This window comes from Sander vitreus, chromosome 6 (assembly GCF_031162955.1).
Source record: "Sander vitreus isolate 19-12246 chromosome 6, sanVit1, whole genome shotgun sequence".
Lineage (NCBI taxonomy): Eukaryota > Metazoa > Chordata > Actinopteri > Perciformes > Percidae > Sander > Sander vitreus.
Genome location: NC_135860.1, coordinates 1,154,045 through 1,173,828, shown reverse-complemented (window position 1 = coordinate 1,173,828; position 19,784 = coordinate 1,154,045). Strand labels below are relative to the sequence as shown.

The following is a 19,784-nucleotide window of genomic DNA, read 5'->3' as shown; positions in this document are numbered from 1 at the left end:
CACATAGTCTGGATCAACGGAAGTCCATTTACAGGATAATGGCCTGACATCCATGTCCCTCTCGCCTTCCGCTCTCTGTGTGTTGCCGTTCTCGTCGGGAAACGACAACCTTCGAGCTACCGAGCTACACGCTGAAAATGTCAAGTTTAGAAGAACACTTTGATGGTGCAACAAGGCAGGCCTGCTTGGTTCTGTCAGGGAATGATGTAAAGATCGACAAAGAATATGTTTACGGCATTTGATCTCTAAAGCTTGATTTATACTTCTGTGTTAAATCAACGCCGTGGTTACGTACGTAGGTACGTGGAGAAGCGTTTCCAGGCAAAAAAGAATAGGAAAATATGTCATTTTGACACGAATATATACTAATAAATGACATGTTGATGTTTGAAAGTCTCGAGGTTTTGACATAAATGCAGATATAAATGTTATTTAAAAAAATAATACTAAATAATTATCGATTTTCAAATATTGCACCTGTCAATACAGAACGAAAATATTCTGGAGCCTATTTGTTTTTCAAAATAAAGTTGAAGAACACGCTATTATTTCATTTTATCAACGGGAAACATACATGTGTACAGACAAGGCTAGCAGCAGCAGCAGCGCTGCGTCAGACATGTTTCTGACATTTCTGGCAGCCGCCACGCAACTGAGGAGGAGGAGCCTCAGCAGAACCATTAATCAAGCTTAACTGGGACGTTGTCCGCAGCGGAGATAGAGCTGGCAATGCCAGACTAACTGCAACACTAACTGTATTTTATGTGTTTAACTTTACGTGTGTTCTGATTTTTCTTTCCGTGTGTCCAGTTATGAAACCTTCCCCACCCTGAGGCCGGAGCTCTTTGACCGGACGCAGGACCAGCTCCGGGTCCCGGCGAAGGGCAGCGCCCCCAGCAGCCCCGCCCCCCGCCGCACCAAACAGGTACAACAACACGCAGCTTTTAAAAATATGGATATGTCTAACCTGCATGTAAGCGGCAATCAAAGGGGAATTATCTCCTTCATTAGCCGCGTACAGAGCTTATTTGGAATATTGTCTTTTTCAAAAAAAGGGCAAAAAGCTAAATATTATGTACATGTAAACATACTCATTCTGACCATAGACCAGGCCGCAAGTACAAATTGCGAGGGGGAGATTTTTTTTTCTTCATAAAGCAGGCTAAAATAACTAATTTACCCGCATTCCCAACATGGTCAGCAGTTATGTTGCCCATTTTCATCTATTTTTTCAAATAGTAACTACGACTTGACAAAGTAAGTATTTAAAAGTCAGTTTATCAGCTTTGCAGCTGGAACACACCGCGCGTGTAAGCGCCGCGTATATTTCGGCGCCCATGTTATCCAGTGTGTCCGGCCACACCGGGCGCGTAGCGTCCGCGTAGCGTCCGCGTCGGCCCGCGCGCTGCAGCGATAGTTTCGGCGTCTCCTCTATTTCTTGCGTGATACGCGATCCATTGCGTTAAACCAGGCAGGAAATCACATACAGGAAGACCACAGGGCAGCCGGATACTTTACAGGTTCATGGTGATGGTGGCTGTCTTGACTTCTCACAGTGAGACACACGATCAGGCACACGGACAGAGAGAGAGAGAGACACACACACACACACACACACACACAGCAACATATAGGCTACAATTACCACAGTTTTACCCACTCATCCTGTCTCTTTCTATGAGAGAGAGAGAGACAGAGAGAAGGATCGTTTTGTGACCGGCACGTAGAAATCTGCATCCGGTATGAATGGCCAGGCGCACGATCAGGCACGCATCTACGCTATGCGTCACTTACGCCTGTGGTGGTTTCCAGCTGTTAGGCTCTTTCATTACAGATCGAACACACACACACACACCCATACAGGCGTTCCCAGTTAGACATTTCCGTCCCGTAATAGTGTTTAGGTAGTGCAGTAAGCCAACCTTAGAAACTGCTAACGTTACATGAGTTATTTCCAACTAGGATGTGTATCGCTGGACTGTAACTGTAGGCACCTGTCCCGTCAGCGTCTGAGGGTGGCCGCGCTGCGATGATAAAGGCGAGCTGGGCGCTCCTCGTCATCAGATGAAGATGACAGGTTATTGATCTCTCCCCGATCCGATTCTCCTTCACTCATGTTCAAAATCTAGCTCGCTCTAGCTTCTGATGATGCAGCCGCCTTGTCAAAAGACGTGTAAACAATACGCGTTGTAGGCTACTTGGTGGTTTTTATAAGGTGGGTTGAAATCATTGACATATAATGAAGTGAGAGGACAGCAGGAGCGCTCGCTCTCTGTTTCAAATATCGCCACAGATGGGATTACATTGTTAGTAGTTGAAAGCCCCCTGGGATAAAGACGACATGGAGACCTAGTAATAGTAATTGTGTTGTTGTGTTTGTACGTTTTACAAGTGGGCAGAAAATACAACTGAGGGGGCAAAGCCCCCTTTTGCCCCGTCGTGGCGCCGGGTGTCTACGATTGTGACCCAGATCTCCCTGAATGAAGAACACAGGGGGAGCATTGTTAACAGTCTTACTGTGTATCATTTTATTTTAATGAATCACTATCAATATTTCACTGCTCATCCAATATTCAGAGCCCACAGACTGTGTGAGTGTGAGAGGGTTTGGGGTCTAAACACATCAACTACAGAAGTCATTTTTAGATCACTGGAATGGAAGATTAAAGCATGATTCATGGTTGTGCGGAGGCTCCACTCAGAGTTTTCGCCGTAGCCCACAAAGCCTGAAGTTTATACAGTGCGTGTGTGCGTGTGTGCGTGCATGTGTGTGTGTGTGTGTGTGTGTGTGTGTGTGTGTGACGAGATACAAAGAGTCTCCCCTGTTCTTTCTGACCACGGTGGGAAATCTGGAGCAGGAGAAGTTAACCCTCTCCTTGATTTCATGTTGTTTATGGAGAAGGAGAACCAGGAAATGAGTCGGGGGGGAAATGTCAGGCCACACCGGGCGCTTAGCGTCCGCGTCGGCCCGCGCTGCAGCGATAGTTTCGGCGTCTCCTCTATTTCTTGCGTGATACGCGATCCATTGCGTTAAACCAGGCAGGAAATCACATACAGGAAGACCACAGGGCAGCCGGATACTTTACAGGTTCATGGTGATGGTGGCTGTCTTGACTTCTCACAGTGAGACACACGATCAGGCACACGGACAGAGAGAGAGAGAGAGAGACACACACACACACACCCACACACACACAGCAACATATAGGCTACAATTACCACAGTTTTACCCACTCATCCTGTCTCTTTCTATGAGAGAGAGACAGAGAGAAGGATCGTTTTGTGACCGGCACGTAGAAATCTGCATCCGGTATGAATGGCCAGGCGCACGATCAGGCACGCATCTACGCTATGCGTCACTTACGCCGTTGCTTTGCAACGCTACCAAGCCACGGCCGAGCGGCGTGCTTCGCTGCGACGTGTAGTTACATTTTTCAAGAGGTGACGTCAGGCTACGGCGTAGGGTCTGTGTCGCCACGTACCTACGTACGTAACCACGACGTCGATTTAACGCAGAAGTATAAATCAAGATAAAGGCTCATTTAACCAGATTATTTAAATCAGGGGTTCCCAACCTTTTTGACCCACGTACCGCTTCATCATCACTATCCATTATATGTATTCGTACAATTATCCCTTGTGTTGTCTTCCAAATGACCATGCAACTTTTTAGTTTTTGTCCCTTTTTCGACAAATGTCTTTGTTGATTTTTTTTTTCCTGCGTTTTTTTTAAACGTTTTTGTAACTACACGCCCTCATACTCTGCTTCTGACTGGCTAGTAGTCCTTACCTAGCTACTGTCAGGGCACGCTCTCATACTCTGCTTCTGACTGGCTAGTAGTCCTTACCTAGCTACTGTAGGGCACGCCCTCATACTCTGCTTCTGACTGGCTAGTAGTCCTTACCTAGGTACTGTCAGGGGGCACGCCCTCATACTCTGCTTCTGACTGGCTAGTAGTCCTTACCTAGCTACTGTCAGGGGGCACGCCCTCATACTCTGCTTCTGACTGGCTAGTAGTCCTTACCTAGGTACTGTCAGGGCACGCTCTCATACTCTGCTTCTGACTGGCTAGTAGTCCTTACCTAGCTACTGTAGGGGGCACGCCCTCATACTCTGCTTCTGACTGGCTAGTAGTCCTTACCTAGGTACTGTCAGGGCACGCCCTCATACTCTGCTTCTGACTGGCTAGTAGTCCTTACCTAGCTACTGTCAGGGCACATCCTCATACTCTGCTTCTGACTGGCTAGTAGTCCTTACCTAGCTACTGTCAGGGCACGTCCTCATACTCTGCTTCTGACTGGCTAGTAGTCCTTACCTAGGTACTGTCAGGGCACGCCCTCATACTCTGCTTCTGACTGGCTAGTAGTCCTTACCTAGGTGCTGAGCATGTGCGACTCCCAACAAAGATGTAACAGAAGTGAGATGCCTCACTTGGTAGCTCATTTTATGAAAATGAAACCATGTAAACCTATTCTGATATAACCTCTAAATACAATTATGAACCTGAAAATGAGGATAATATGAGCTCTTTAAGTTTTGTCTTTATGCTTTTTGAGTGTTATGTATTGAACAACTTAATTGTATAATCACTATATCTTGATATATGATGTCATCACGATATGATTCCATTGGAAGACGACACATTATCATATTAAATGATGGCCCAGCCCTGAATTCCCACCTCCAGTATCTGATTGTAGCTTGTGTTTTCCCTCCCAGGAGATCAAGTTGGCCCAGCAGCGAGCTCAGAAGTACTCAGGGGTGTCGGACATGTGGTCCAAGTGCCTGCTGGGTCACTGCTACGGCCTCTGGTTCATCTACCTGCCCACCTTCGTCCGGGCGGAGAGCGCCAAGGTGCGCGCGCTGCACACGGCCTACGACGTCCTCAAACACATGGAGAACCGCAAGGTGGTGCTGCCGGACGAGGTGAGACGCTGGCCGGGTCAAAGGTCGCCGCTACAGGGGACGTTGTTCTGGGTTTTGGGTCTGTTGTTGTGCCTCCACGCCACTGATAGTCTATATCAAATGGTGTTTGTACGTGTCCCCCTAGGGGTACTTTGGAGGACAGCAGGGGGTACGTGTCCCCCTAGGGGTACTTTGGAGGACAGCAGGGGGTACGTGTCCCCCTAGGGGTACTTTGGAGGACTGCAGGGGGTACGGGAGATTTTTGGCAAAATGTTTTTCAGTTACAAGGCTGTCGTTACTTCTACTGTCTTTTTTTTTTTTTTCAAGTTTGTCGCTTTTTTTGACCTATTCTTGCCGTTCTTCCTTACTTTTTTCTACTGTCTTTTTTTTTTTCAAAGTTTTTTGTCACTTTTTTCGAAGTTTGTCGCTTTTTCAAAGTTTTTATTACTATTATCGACCTATTCTTGCCTTCCTTCCTTCTTTCTACTGTGTTTCTTTTTATTGTTGTTACTATTATCGACCTATTCTTGCCTTCCTTCCTTCTTTCTACCGTCTTTTTCCAGGTTTTGTCTCCTTTTTCCATCATCATCTAAATGTTTTCCAGGTCCAAGGCTGTTGTTTAGTAAATCTATCGCTGACATCGCTGTATTCTTCCTCTTTATACAGACTTTTTTTTCTACCAAAAGTCATTCACGCTGGTTACGGGGTACATGGCTTAAAAAACACTGTTCAAAGGGGGACATTATTGAAAAAAGCTTGAGAACCAGTGGTCTGTATCAACAACGTTTCATTTCCGGGATTGCTCCGGTGCTGCCGGAAATGCCGTCACTCATTTTTGGCCAGATGTCCGTCCCCTTCCTCTGTCTTTGTGTTGGCTTTTTAAACTCTGGTGGATTTATGAGGACTATGGTTAACTGCTCCGAATGTTTTTAAGCGAACTTCAGGTAATTCGATTGACAAGTGGATGAAATCATAGCTAGTGATTACATGTTTCATATCATAAAGCTACACTGTCTGAGTGTGTGTGTTGTTGTTGTGTGTGTGTTTCAGGTGTGTTACAGGGTCCTGATGCAGCTGTGCGGTCAGTACGGTCAGCCGGTCCTCGCCGTTCGAGTCCTGCTGGAGATGAAGAAGGCTGGAATCACACCCAACACCATCACCTACGGATACTACAACAAGGTCCACAAATATAGCGCACACACACACACACACACACACACACACACACACACAGGCTCTGTCCTCAGCAGTCGTTTGCAGCCGAGACAACGGAGAGAGAGGCTTTACAAACAGTATTTCACGAAGTTACTGCAGGCAAAAACATTGTAAAAACAGATTATTTTGGGCTATTTATTTTCCATAACATGTCTTCTTTCAGACTAATGGAAACAAAACATGTATTTGACTACACTTTGTCAATTTCTGCAGATCAGAGATGTCAGATGTCAGTATTTTGTGGAGTTATTTTGTGGAATGAAAATGTCATTTTCCAACACATTCTCACTCCCATCGCCTAAAACAAAGATAACTCTTAGAAAACTGTTGTTTTTACTGTAAATATGGAAAGTATTTCTGTTTCTCTACACATATTTGTACACTAAAACTTGAAATCAATTTTTTCATTATGTATGTCTACATGTGTGTACGTCCTTTGCTTGTGTTTTTCTTATACAAGCCGTTACAGGTTTCTACAACACCCTTGCATGTATTTTTGTATTTCTTCAATGTAATTAGTTTTTTTTTTAATGTTATGTGAAACACAATAAACTAATAAACTAAAACTAATGTCCTCAGGCGGTGCTGGAGAGCAAGTGGCCGTCCACCAGTCAGGGAGGACGTCTCCGCTGGGCCAAGCTGAGGAACGTCCTATTGGCTGTGGCCCAGTTCAGACAGCCAATCAAACACCGTCAGAAGAGCGGATCAGTGGGCTCACGTGGAGGTCAGTGAATAATCATACATAGTTTTTTTATGTACTTGCACTTTTTCTTTCCATGTTCTGCTCCTTTCTACTTGTACCCTAAATCTCAGAGGTAAATATTTAGGGCTGGGTATCGAGTATTTGATACTCGATATTAAGTTTGTAATTCAGTCGGTGCCTAAAAAGTATCAAATTCAGTACCCAGCCCTATAGATATTGTACTTTTTACAGTTGTAGTTACTTTCCAGATGACAGTTTTTCCTTCCTCCCCTTCCTGTCCAGTGAAAACAACGGATCTCCAGATGTGTTGATGTTGAATGTTTTGTGATAAACTGAAGGGTGATGGAGAAACTTCTCCTCCTTCTTAAAGGTGCAATAAGTAATACTGACAGCTAGTGTTTAAAATAGTTACTGCAGTACAAATTCAAAATACTGGAGAGAGTCGTCTCCTCCGCCCCCCTCCTCCCCAGACTCAAAGTTTACGTTGGTTGCCAGGCTGAGACCGCAGCATCCACAACAATGTTGCTAGACGCTTGTCTCACATAGCCAGACATTACTCCACAGCACAGCGGAGTAGCTAACGTTAGATGCTGGCTATATTGACAGTCATAAAAGCCTGTGTTCACCTGGAGCTCTGCACCCGACTGACAGACACACTTTTTCGGCTTATAATTACGATAAGAACCGCTAAAAATACCACTACCTCGCCATCCTTTTCCACCCGACTGAACACACTTTATTGGCTTAGAATTACAGCAACAATCGCTAAACACACTGCAAACTCACGGTCCTCTCTTTCCGATTTACAGCCCCCCCCCCCCTTGGCTTCAAATAACCCACCGTTGTCGGCTACGGCCCCTGAACAGGCTACACGTTGTAAACAGCCGTGGCTGCTTGCCTGGTCCTCCGGTAACGTTAGCAGTTAGCAGGGTTAGCATGGCGGCGTTAGCCAGGACCAGTCGGGATCACTTCACTGGCTGTGTCTCAATTGTTTTTGCGAGTAACCAACTCGGGTACTCTAGCTATATAATTGAAATATAATGAAATGACATAAAATGCTCGTCCGTAGTAGCTGTGATAAATTAGCCTGAAGCTAACGCTTACCTGTTCAGGAGGACATTAGCCAACTCTGCGTCCTTTTGGGCTCTAAGCTGTCTCCATCTTTCAAATACATCTCCAATATTTACCCAGACGGGTTTGTTACGTGTCTGATCACGCAACTATTAGAAACATGCCGTTTGTTTTGTCAGGTAAAATCAATCTCCGTTGATCCTGTTCGTTTGTTTGCTGCTTTCATGGCTGTACTAACCTCACAGCCGTAGCGTGCTGGGTTTACGTGTTTACAGGTATATCTGGCATACATATCTGGCTGACAAACTGGGCAGTTGATAACAACACACTTCCCACACGTCACGGAACGGAAATGTCAAAAGGAGAAAATACTGGCATTAGCATTGTTGTCAGAATAGATAGTATTTCAGCTTAGCATGTTTCCTTAATATCTGATGACGCATTGGGGTCATTTTTGGATTTATTACAGTAAATATATTACATATTGGACTTTTGAAGCTAAATAAAGCCTCTCGGATCAAACTTTATAGAGATGCGCGGTTTGAATGCAGGACTTTTCCTTGTAGAGTAGTATTTTCACAGTCTGGTATAAGTACTTTTACTGCAGTAAAGGATCTGAGTACTTCTTCCACATTCTGTCTCCGTTACCAAAGTAGCTTCAGAACAGCGTGATTACAAACCTCATCCTGACCTCAAATCTGCAGATTTAAAAAATGTTTTCCTGCATAAATTAATATATAAGTTAATATGTTTAGATAATAGATAATAAATGACATGTATCACATCACAATCTAAGTTATTCTGTCCGTGTTCTTTGAAAGAAGCGACGTTGGACCCCGATCAGATGCCCCACCCCCACTCGACTCTGATTCGCCAGTCCAGTTGGAGCGGCCTATCGGAAAGCTCCAGTCACGAGTCTCTGCCGGGCTCGATGGTGAAGAGCAGCAGTCTGAACAGCATGAAGACGCCGACAGACAGTGAGACACGATCTGCAGCACAACTCCTCTCCCTCACCTGCACCGACTACGTTTACATGCGCACGATATTCCAGTTTTTGCCTTTCATTACGATGACGACAATGTTCCTCTAAGCTGGCTCTTATGTCCCGTGTTTTTGACTCGTCTCTCTCTCTTCTTCCCTTCTCACAGAGGTGAAGCTCTGCAAGAAGACCATCCTCCGTAACACGGGGACCAACGGCTGCGGTGACACCGTCTCCCGCAAGCCTCCGATGGGACGCAGAGACACCTCCACCCCGCCTCCGGCGCCCTCCGGGGGTGTTCTGGTTCGGCGGAGCCAGGTCTGCCTCTCCACCTTCTACAAAGAGTGTGCAGAGTCGGCCGACTTGGAGCCGGACTGCAGCTGCCAGCCGGCAGAGAGAGACTACAGGTCAGTTACGAACAGAAAATCACTTTTAGTCACTTTTTAAATTCAGTAATCGTAAATGGATGTTAAAGTTACTACAAGGAGTTTTTGGGTCCTGTCTCGCACCCGGCGCAGCACAAAGCCCGACGCGAGTGTCTTTGCTAGTTCAAAGGCCCGGACACACCGAGCCGATAATCGGCCGTCTGACAGTCTGGCGAGGTCGGTGACTCGAGTCTGTTCGGTGTGTTCCGTGCCGTCGTCCGTCCGAGGGGCCGTCGGCCTTCATTTGGGCCGATTTGACATGTATAATCGGCAGCAGTCAGACTCAATGACCCATCTGATTGGTGGAGAGCTAACCAGGAAACGGGGAGCGGGATGAGCGTGACTAGAGTCTCTCAAAATCTGACTACCATCTTTTAAACTGACCTTTGTTGATCTGAAATGAAGACAGATTCAGCAGCTGCACGGCCTGTTTCTCTCTTCAGATGTTTTCAGAAACACGTTTCAGTGAACTATTTTAGGACAATATGAGATCGGATTCTGAACGAGCCGCCATGACAGTCTGGCTTTGAATTTCCGGAGAAACCAGACCCACGTGACGCGTTCGTCCAATCAGCTGCCGGTTTTCATTTTTGGGAGACAATACAGATTAGCGCCGCCTACTGTTACGGAGACGTATTACATCTCGTCTGTTTGGTGTGTTCTGAGGCACTTTTTGGACCAATTTGGGGAGACTGATCAGCCCAACTGCATTTTCTGCCGCCGTTTTGGCCGTCGGCTCTGTAAGACCGACTCAGTTGTCAATTTCCCATCCAGCGCCCGCGTCGTTTAAATAGCATATGCACCCGACCCTACCCTCTACGGCCTGTTTCAGCCCTGTTTACCTCACGTCTTCCATCCATTGCCCTTTAAACCGCAGACCTGCAGCGACTCTAGACTCGGCCGGCAGGAATAAAGTGGTAGACGAGAACTACAACAACGTCTCGTCCCCGAGCCGAGGAGGACTGGCAGGGAAACTCCAGCAGCTTCTCACTCCCACCAGACACAGAGGGTCTAGTCGCCGAGCCGCCAGCGGAGGAGGAGGGATAGGGCAAAGGGTGTCTGAACAGAGGCAGTCTCGGAAAGCTCAAGTGGCTGATACACTGCTGAAAGCCAAGGAGAAGCTGGTCAGCGCTACCTCAGAGGTTCGTCCATTTTTAAGATGTTTTCATCCTGTTCAGGCAGTTGTTTGCTCATTAATCTGAATCCATGTTGTCTTCTCTCAGAGTTCGTTGTTAGTAGGAAGTGACCTCGACTTGACGGACATGCCCAGTCCGGCCTATCCTCTGCGCCGGTCCTGGGACGCCAACCAAGAGGGGGTGGGGCTCGAGGGGGCGGGGCTCGAGGTAAACCCGTCGTTTCTCAGGAAGTGATTTTATTGGGTTCTTGATTAGTTTGTTGTTGGTTTGCCTCATCTCCTTTGTGTCACTGACTATGTTAACGTGCACATCATTATTCAGGTTCTTGCCCTTATTCTAATAAAAGACAATATTCTAACTAAGCTGTTGACATGGCTCTTTCTCTCTCTCTCTCTCTCTCTCTCTCTCTCTCTCTCTCTCTCTCTCCCCCCTCTGTTTGTCCAGGTCCTGATGTCCAGCTGCTCCCTGTGTCACAGCTGTAACTCGTTGGTTTACGACGAGGAGATCATGGCCGGCTGGACGTCGGACGACTCCAACCTGAACTCGTCGTGCCCGTTCTGCTGCACGTCCTTCGTCCCCCACCTGAACGCTGAGATCTGTGATCTCGGACCAGTCTGCAGGTACACACTTCACAACACCCTTAAGGGCCGTTATAGAGCACTTTTCAGACTCCCCTGTTACAAAGTGCTTTACAAAACAATAAAACCAGCCTGTCATAAAAATATGAGGTTTTTAAAAAAAACAAGAAATCAAAACTATTTGGTGTATAAAAACCTGTACAATAATAAAGATAACATCGCTGTATTGTTCCTCTTTATATAGACGTTGTTTTTCTACCAAAACTGATTGGTGCTGGTCAGGGGGTACTTAAAAAAAAAAACCCAGTTCAAAGAGTTTGAGAACCACTGTAAGTAGGCGAGTCCAAACACGTCCCTTGTCTTTGTCCCGTTAGTGTGGAGCCCACCAACTGGAACGCGGAGGACAAGGTGGAGAGCGCCATGCGGCCCCCCAGTGGTCAGGAGGCCTCGCTGCGACACCAGTGTAACGGTCTGAGTGAAGACTCGAGCTCCGAGACCAGCAGCTACTCGGAGAACAACAGAACCATCACGGTAACACACTCTCTAAATCACACGTGTCAAACTCAAATCCTGCCCCTTGCAAAATTGTATCCGGCCCGCATATTGTTAGGATAATTAATTATCAAAGAATGGACAAAATCACTGGAGTTCTCTTAAAGTTAGTTTACTTGCAGCAAGTAGACTCAGTTTACAGCACTTCAGCAAGTACAGAAAATGACTGAAGATTGTTCTCAACAGTGTCTCTTTAAAGGAGGTGGGAGTCAAGTTAGTTACTTGTATTCGGTTCATGCAATCAGTAGCTTTTCTTCTTATCTCTGGTCAGGCCCAGCATCTCCTCCACATTATGTGCTCTGCCCTCAGGGACGCATCCTGTGCTCTTTGCAAGGTCACTCGGCTTCCATGATTAACACATGAAAGACAGAAGTACTAAAACAGCAGGTTGGATGCAAATGGTTTAACAAAGAAACTGAAACAAATACTATATCATAGCATATATATATATATATATATATATATATATATATATATATATATATATATCTCAATTTAGGTTCACAATACATTTTGGCCCGCCTAATTGTGCACCAAACCAAAAAGATGGAAAGAAGATTAGAAAAAGCTCTTTTTCAGAATCAGAAAGGGTTTTATTGCCAAGTACAAGGAATTAGTTTTGGTGTTGTTGGTGCACGTCACACATTCTTTAGATGGAATATTAAACAAGATAAGTATAGGTACAAACAGTATAAGTATATTTACACAGTATGTATTAAGTTTTCTGTTCTTCATGTATTTCTCCACATGATTTCTGTATGCGAGACCGGAAGATGTCTGTTAATTTGGCTAGTGGTGTCTTGTAAACCCATATAGGATAGGCCCATTGGCCTAATTTACAACCCCCCTCCCCCCCAATAGTCAAAACTGCCCAGTGCAAACCACCCTAAAAAACCTATTATAACTTCCTTTACATAAATAGACGTTTGCACCATGAATTGTTGCATAACAATTCACCAGAATGCAGAAAATGAAGTGTTTGACACACAAAATTTCAATTTTGCTCAAAAGTGGACATCTCAACCCCCCCAATGTCGAACCCAAAGTTACGCCCTTGGATGGGCCAACTGTTTGGCATGACACAGAAATAAATAAATAAAAAAAAAACTATATAGTCAAATGGATTATACAAAGCCTTAAAGGTCCAATGTGTGGGAATGTCTCCCGTCTAGCGTTGAGATCATATATCAATCAGCTCTCTCACACCACGCAGTTCAAAGTACGTATTACAGCTACGGTAGCCTTCACGCTCCAAAAAGCCGGTCCCTTGCACTTTTCAATATCCTTTTCTTTTTCTGGGTGAAAAAGAAGAAATCTGGATTTTGAATAAGTGTGGTCCTCCATGTTTCCTTCTTCAGGAAGCTACGATACCCGTTAGCAGCATTAGCAGCAGCTGTGAGTTTATCATGTGACAGTGAAAACATGAAAGGCGGAGCAGTATGTCCTGTATGTCCCTTCCCGGCTAACGTATTTCAAGATGGAGCATGAATATGGAGCGTCTACCCCAGTTCATGCAAACGCAAATGTTACATTTCAAGCCAAAAGGAATACTTGGGATTGATGGTGGTGGTAAATGGAACGTGCAACACAGATTTTTATAATGAACAACTAAACACGTTACACACTGGACCTTTTAATGCAAAAAAAATTGCAACAATGATATTTAGTAATTACTCGAGTTACTTGAGGAACCATTTCAGCCCTGCTCTCCACGCTTCCCGTCTCGCTGACAGTCTGTACGGCTCTCCTCCCCCAGGGTTCGTCGGCGGGCGCCACGCCCCTGCAGGAGACAGTGGCCTACCTGAGTCCTCTGGTCCTGAGGAAGGAGCTGGAGAGTCTGCTGGAGAACGAGGGCGACGCGGTCCTGGCCAAGCCCCAGTTCCTGGACAAGCACTCCATCATCTTCTGGAACCTGGTCTGGTACTTCCAGCGCCTCGGCCTGCCCAGCAACCTGCTGCAGCTGGTCCGAGCCTCGCCGATGGTCAGCCAGCTCACACAGGTTAGCGGTAGCATACAGGTCGCTGGGACGCTTTACAGAGGAGCGTTAACGGCCCTCATCCCCACAGACGGAAGCTACATTTCCCAACATTTGTGCCTTAAGGCGGATTTATGGTTGTACGTAAGAGCTACGCAGAGCCGTTGTGAGGTTAAAGGCCGATATATGCTTCTGCTTTAAATCTACGCTGTGGCGACATACGTAGGTACGTGGAGATACCGACCCTACGCCCTACGACGTGCACCTCTCTTAAAAAGTAAAGGTTTCCAAAGTAGAGAAATGTTCACTTCCAAAGAAAAAACAAGCATGTTTAGTGGCCGGGATAGCTCAGTTGGTAGAGTGGGCACACATATGTAGAGGTTTATTCCTCGACGCAGAAGGTCCAGGGTTCGAGTCCGACCTGTTCTTGCATGTCTTCCCCCCTCTCCTCCCTTTCATATCTCAGCTGTCCTATCCATTAAAGGGGGAAATGCCCCCAAAAAAATCAACCTGTTGTCCTCAGGTCAAATTTGACCCATTTACAGCAACTTTCTATATCAGGACTTTGACAAAAGAACGTTGAACAAAGTGACAAATGTTGGAAAAAGCTACAAAAACGCAGGAAAAAAACAAAACAAAAATTTAAAAAAGGGACCAAAAGAATTAGAAAAAGTGACAAAAAAACCATCAAAAACATCACCAAAGTTGACAAAAACTGGTCAAAAAAAGTGCAAAAATACATTAGAAAAAGTGACACAAAACTTGTTAAAAAGTGGACAAAAACGTAATTAAAAAAACACCAAAAAATTTGAAAGAATGTGACAAAATAATTGGAATAAAATGGACAAAAACGTTGAGGAAAGTGTAGAAAAAGACCAACAGAATGTTGAAATTTCGACCCAGAAAAACACAAAGTTGCAGGTTGAAGACAACACGAGGGTTAACTCGAGTGAAATTTGACCCATTTTTAGTTTTTAATATCAGAAATATGGGTTTCTTACAACCAAATTGCCCCAAAATAACTTGGATGCGTGCATGTACGTTGTCTGGAACCCATACCACATTCTTCACAGGTAAAATGAATGATTACTTCCATTGACTTTTGTAGCATTTGACTAAAACTTTGACATAAACTCAACGTCCTTCAATCTTAAATGTCAGTCAACATAATTCATACATTTTTTTAACTAAAAAAATAGCTATACCATCATTTAAATGAGGCTTATTGACCATAAATAAAACAAAGAGTTGAATAAAGTGTCAAAAACGTCTGAAAAAAGGATGTTTGGTGTTTTAAGCCCCCAATGTCGCCTTCCAGGCAGCGCTGCCTAGCAGGGACTAGGACTAGGCAATGGTTATGGTTAAGGTTATGGTTAAGGTTAAGGTTAAAGTTGGGGTTAGGTGCCTTGAAGTCGACGTTGGGGGCCAATGAGCAAAAAAAAAGCCCATAAAAAAAAGTTAATTTAAGATTTTGACGGAAGGACAATAAGTTCATGATTAGAGCACCTTTAAGTCATTAAATCACTTACATTTAGATATGAATTCATTGAAAATGTTTTGTTGTTTGTATTTGAAATCGTGATTCCAGCGGTCGTAGATATGAAGAGTCGGAGAGAAATGTTTATATTTCAGAAGTTTTATCGTTTTTATTTAACGTATAACTCTGATCGGCGGGATATTTTTTTTACAGCAGAGGAAAACCCCAGAAGGGAAATTTTGAATGGGACATAAAGATCAAAATATCTGTACAAAAAACTACTGGCATCAATAATTGTAGAGTGATCTCATCCCAAGTGTCATCACATGCTTCTGTACCGGATAGAAACAAATGCTTATTCTGCTTTTGAATAAAACCAAACATGGTTTTATAAGCTGTTGGTCATACAATGTCTGGTAATTGTCAGGAGTTTCCCCTTTCACACATTGACACCAGTGACATAAAGTTAGGGTGAGATGAAAGACAGCAACGCTCTGATCCACAGACTCTGTAATCTCATTGTGTGTGTGTTGTGCTTTTCCCAGTCGGACAACTCGGCCGTGAGGGTGCGGCTCCTCTGGGACACCCTGACCCCCGACACAGACCAGTGGCCGCCGCTCTACATCCTCTGGAGGATCCACAGTAAGACAAACAATTCAATTTTAGTGTCCAATCATAACAGAAGTTATCTCAGCACACTTTACAGATGGAGTAGGTCTAGACCAAAACTTCCTTTTAACAGGCAGAAACCTCGGACAGACCCTGACTCTTGGTGGGCGGACATCTGCCACTGCTGTTGGGCCACAGAGACACCGATACAGATATAGAGATATAGAGAAATAAGATTCATAATAATTATAGCAGTTGGTAGGATGCACAGTGACAATAAAGATAATAGAACTGACAAGAAATGCACTGAACAAAATTATAAATGCAACGCTTTTGTTTTTGCCCCCATTTTTCATGAGCTGAACTCAAAGATCTACGACTTTTTCTATGTACACAAAAGGCCTATTTCTCTCAAATGGGCCAGCCTAAGGGACACCTGTGCAATAATCCTGCTGTCTAATCAGCATCTTGATATGCCACACCTGTGAGGTGGATGGATTATCTCGGCAAAGGAGAAGTGCTCACTGACACAGATTTAGACAGATTTGAGAACAATATTTGAGAGAAATAGGCCTTTTGTGTACATATAAAAAGTCGTAGATCTTTGAGTTCAGCTCATGAAAAATGGGGGCAAAAATAAAAGTGTTTGCGTTTATAATTTTGTTCAGTGTAGTAGTAGCAGTGCAGGGCGTAGCAGGGCGTAGAGCAGGACCACGGCAGCAGCTGCAACCACGATTTAGGTGCCACCCCAATCCAAGGAAATCTGCAAGGCGAGAAAACATAGGGACTAACCACACATCTCACACTCACTGATACACAGGAACAAGAACCTCCACTGTAATTGTCTTTAACTCCTTCATGTGATTCCTCCGGCCACCAGAGGGCGTCCCGATGAGAAGCCACAGCTGGCGGAGACACAACCACCCGTTCACCCTGTCCTTTCTGGCGGAGGTGCTGCGCTGGGTTGGCATGAACGAGGTGCACAAAGCCATCACGCTCTTCCTGGACACGCTGGCCAAACAGCCGGGCTCCGCCTCGACACAGAGGTGGGCTTCAACGTTTAAACTGCAAAGATTTGTTAGTGTGTGTCACTGGTTTTAAAGTCCCAGTGTGTAACGTGTTCAGTTGTTCATTATCAACATCTGTGTTGCCCGTTCACAAACGTGTCCTTTTTCATGAATATTTACCACCACCATCAATTCCAAGTATTCCTTTTGGCTTGACATTTTACATTTGCGTTTGCATGAACTGGGGTAGACGCTCCATATTCACGCTCCATCTTGGAATACGTTAGCCGGTAAGGGACATACAGGACATACTGCTCCACCTTTCACGTTTTCACTGTCACATTATAAACTCACAGCTGCTGCTAATGCTGCTAATGGGTATCGTAGCTTCCTGAAGAAGGAAACATGGAGGACCACACGTACCTTACGTACACCTTCTTCGCCCAGAAAAAGAAAAGGATATTGAAAAGAGCAAGAGACCAGCTTTTTGGAGCGTGAAGGCTACCGTAGCTGTAATATGTACTTTGAACTGCGTGGCGCGAGAGAGTTGATTGCGATATATGATCTCAACGCTATATGGGAGAAATTCCTACACAATGGACCTTTAAGGTTCTTCTTTTAACATATAAGGCCCTGCAAGGACTCGCAGCACCTGTTTTATCTGAGCTTATCACACCATATACCCTGGCACGCTCTCTCTGCTCCCTTGATGCTGGTCTTCTGGTTATTCCCCTAGTAAACAAAAAATCTGTTGCTTATAGCGCATTCTTCTACCGGGCCCCTCATCTGTGGATTGGCCTCCCACTACGTGTTAAAGAAGCTCACTCAGTTGACATTTTAAATCTAGATTGAAAACCCACCTCTACTCATTACACTACAGCTAGTTTATATCCACAACGTACCACTTCCGGGATTGCTCCATTCCGCCGGATGCATGTCTTTTTGCCAGATGTGCGTCCCCTTCCTCTGTCTCTGTGTTGGCGTTCTAACCTCCGGCGGATTTGTGAGGACTATGGTTAACTGCTCCTCAGATCTCTGCAGGGTAAATCCAGACAGCTAGCTAGACTATCTGTCCAATCTGAGTTTTCTGTTGCACGACTAGGGGGGCTTTCACACCTGAAAGTCCAGACCAAGGTTCATGTTTTTGTGACATTGTCTACATTTGATCCGGTAAGTTTTGGTTTCACACTGAAGTTATGCAAGCGCACTAAAGATCTATACGTGACAAAACTACGTCCTGTCGTCATCACATACGTGAGCTGTGTCTCCAGATACTGATAATTGATTGGTTTGTACAAAGGTACATCCTCTCGTATCCTCTCTCTGTGTGAGTTTTTTCAACTGACTGCTGCTCTCCCCTACTGACTGCTGCTCTCCCCTACTGACTGCTGCTCTCCCCTACTGACTGCTGCTCTCCCCTACTGACTGCTGCTCTCCCCTACTGACTGCTGCTCTCTCCTACTGCCTGCTGCTCTCCCCTACTGACTGCTGCTCTCCCCTACTGACTGCTGCTCTCCTCTACTGACTGCTGCTCTCCCCTACTGACTGCTGCTCTCCCCTACTGACTGCTGCTCTCCCCTACTGACTGCTGCTGCTCTCCCCTACTGACTGCTGCTCTCCCCTACTGACTGCTGCTCTCTCCTACTGACTGCTGCTCTCCCCTACTGCCTGCTGCTTTCCCCTACTCTCCCACTGCCTGCTGCTCTCCCCTACTCTCTCCTACTGACTGCTGCTCTGACTGCTGCTCTCTCCTACTGACTGCTGCTCTCTCCTACTGACTGCTGCTCTCTACTGCCTGCTGCTCTCTACTGACTGCTGCTCTCTACTGACTGCTGCTCTCTCCTACTGACTGCTGCTCTCTCCTACTGACTGCTGCTCTCCCCTACTGCCTGCTGCTCTCCCCTACTGCCTGCTGCTCTCCCCTACTGCCTGCTGCTCTCCCCTACTGCCTGCTGCTCTCTCCTACTGCCTGCTGCTCTCCCCTACTCTCTCCTACTGACTGCTGCTCTACCCTACTCTCCTCTACTATCGTGTATAGAGTCGGTGGGCGGGGCTTATGGCTGCTGCTGCTGCTGGTGAACAGCTGTCTTTGGAATCGGCTTTGGCCGCGACTCTGGAAGACTTGGAGTTCAGCTTTTCTTTGAGAAAAAGAAAGATTCTTAAAAAAGGAAGATGTGTTCACAGTTTAAAGTTTAATCTATCAACTAGCGTTGCTCTGATTGGTTGGAGCGCTATCCTATTGCGTGCAAGGGGGAATCTGAAAGACAACCGTTTATCCCGCCCCTCGGATTGAGCTCCGTCAATGGGGAGTTCCCAGACCCAACATCTGGATGTGGGTCTGGCTTGTCAGGCTAGCCCCCAGTAGGTTTATGACCTACACTATAGCCAGACACCAGGGGCCGATCCAGAGGATTTGGCTTCACTTCTACAGTCTATGCATCAACCCGTGTTAAACAATCATGTCAAAATACCCTCATAAACCACTTTATTAACAATGTTGTACTTTCAGTTAAGTAAAATCCTGACTGCAGGACTTCAACTTGTAACGGAGTAGTTCTACACTGCAGTATTGCTACTTTTATTCGAGCAAAAGTAACAGCGCTGGACAGTTTTTGGGCAGCGTGAATACGATTTGAATAAGTAAAATGTGTCCCTTTTTAAAGTATAACTTTTTATGCAGTGATATTACAGATGTTTTTGTTATTTATTGTTTGTGAATCACAGTGGATGTTGTGTGTGTGTGTGTTTTGTGTCTGACAGGAGTGTGTACCGAGAGTTCCTCTTCCTCACTCTGGCAGCTATGGACAAAGACAGTGTCGGTAAGTCACTGGTTTGTATCTGTTTTATTTATTTACCAGGGACAGTTTTCACATCAATGTGTCGGATTTTAGCATCTTCTTCTCAGGATGCAACCGACTTATGTTGTCCTAAAATAAAGATCATAAAAACAGACTAAAGTTACTGTGCAGCTTAAAGAACAAATCCGGCGCCAAATGAACCTAGGGGTTAACAACGCGTGTCCCGAGTCGACCGTTCTCTGGGATCTGTTCTCATGCTAATCTAATGTGACCAGTTTTATCACAAACCGCTAATTAGCTTATAACGCTAGTCGTCGGGGCGGAGGGTAAAGTAAAAACAAATCTCTATTTTA

The 19,784-nt window shown here is 45.4% G+C and overlaps 1 protein-coding gene across 5 annotated transcripts in view; it reads left to right on the top strand.

The window, feature by feature from the left end:
* Nucleotides 1-19,784, top strand: part of dennd4b (DENN/MADD domain containing 4B) — an 81,201-nt gene that overhangs the window by 54,105 nt on the left and 7,312 nt on the right. For 4 of the 5 annotated variants that reach the window (XM_078251997.1, XM_078251999.1, XM_078251998.1 and 1 more), the window contains exons 15-28: nt 811-925; nt 4,721-4,927; nt 5,957-6,085; nt 6,701-6,845; nt 8,717-8,872; nt 9,044-9,281; nt 10,177-10,441; nt 10,523-10,642; nt 10,880-11,055; nt 11,388-11,544; nt 13,322-13,564; nt 15,563-15,659; nt 16,507-16,672; nt 19,394-19,452. In XM_078251997.1, the coding sequence (XP_078108123.1) occupies nt 811-925; nt 4,721-4,927; nt 5,957-6,085; nt 6,701-6,845; nt 8,717-8,872; nt 9,044-9,281; nt 10,177-10,441; nt 10,523-10,642; nt 10,880-11,055; nt 11,388-11,544; nt 13,322-13,564; nt 15,563-15,659; nt 16,507-16,672; nt 19,394-19,452 (2,273 nt within the window). The remainder of the gene's footprint in view (nt 1-810; nt 926-4,720; nt 4,928-5,956; nt 6,086-6,700; nt 6,846-8,716; nt 8,873-9,043; nt 9,282-10,176; nt 10,442-10,522; nt 10,643-10,879; nt 11,056-11,387; nt 11,545-13,321; nt 13,565-15,562; nt 15,660-16,506; nt 16,673-19,393; nt 19,453-19,784) is intronic. The other variant, XM_078251996.1, reaches the window with a different exon arrangement.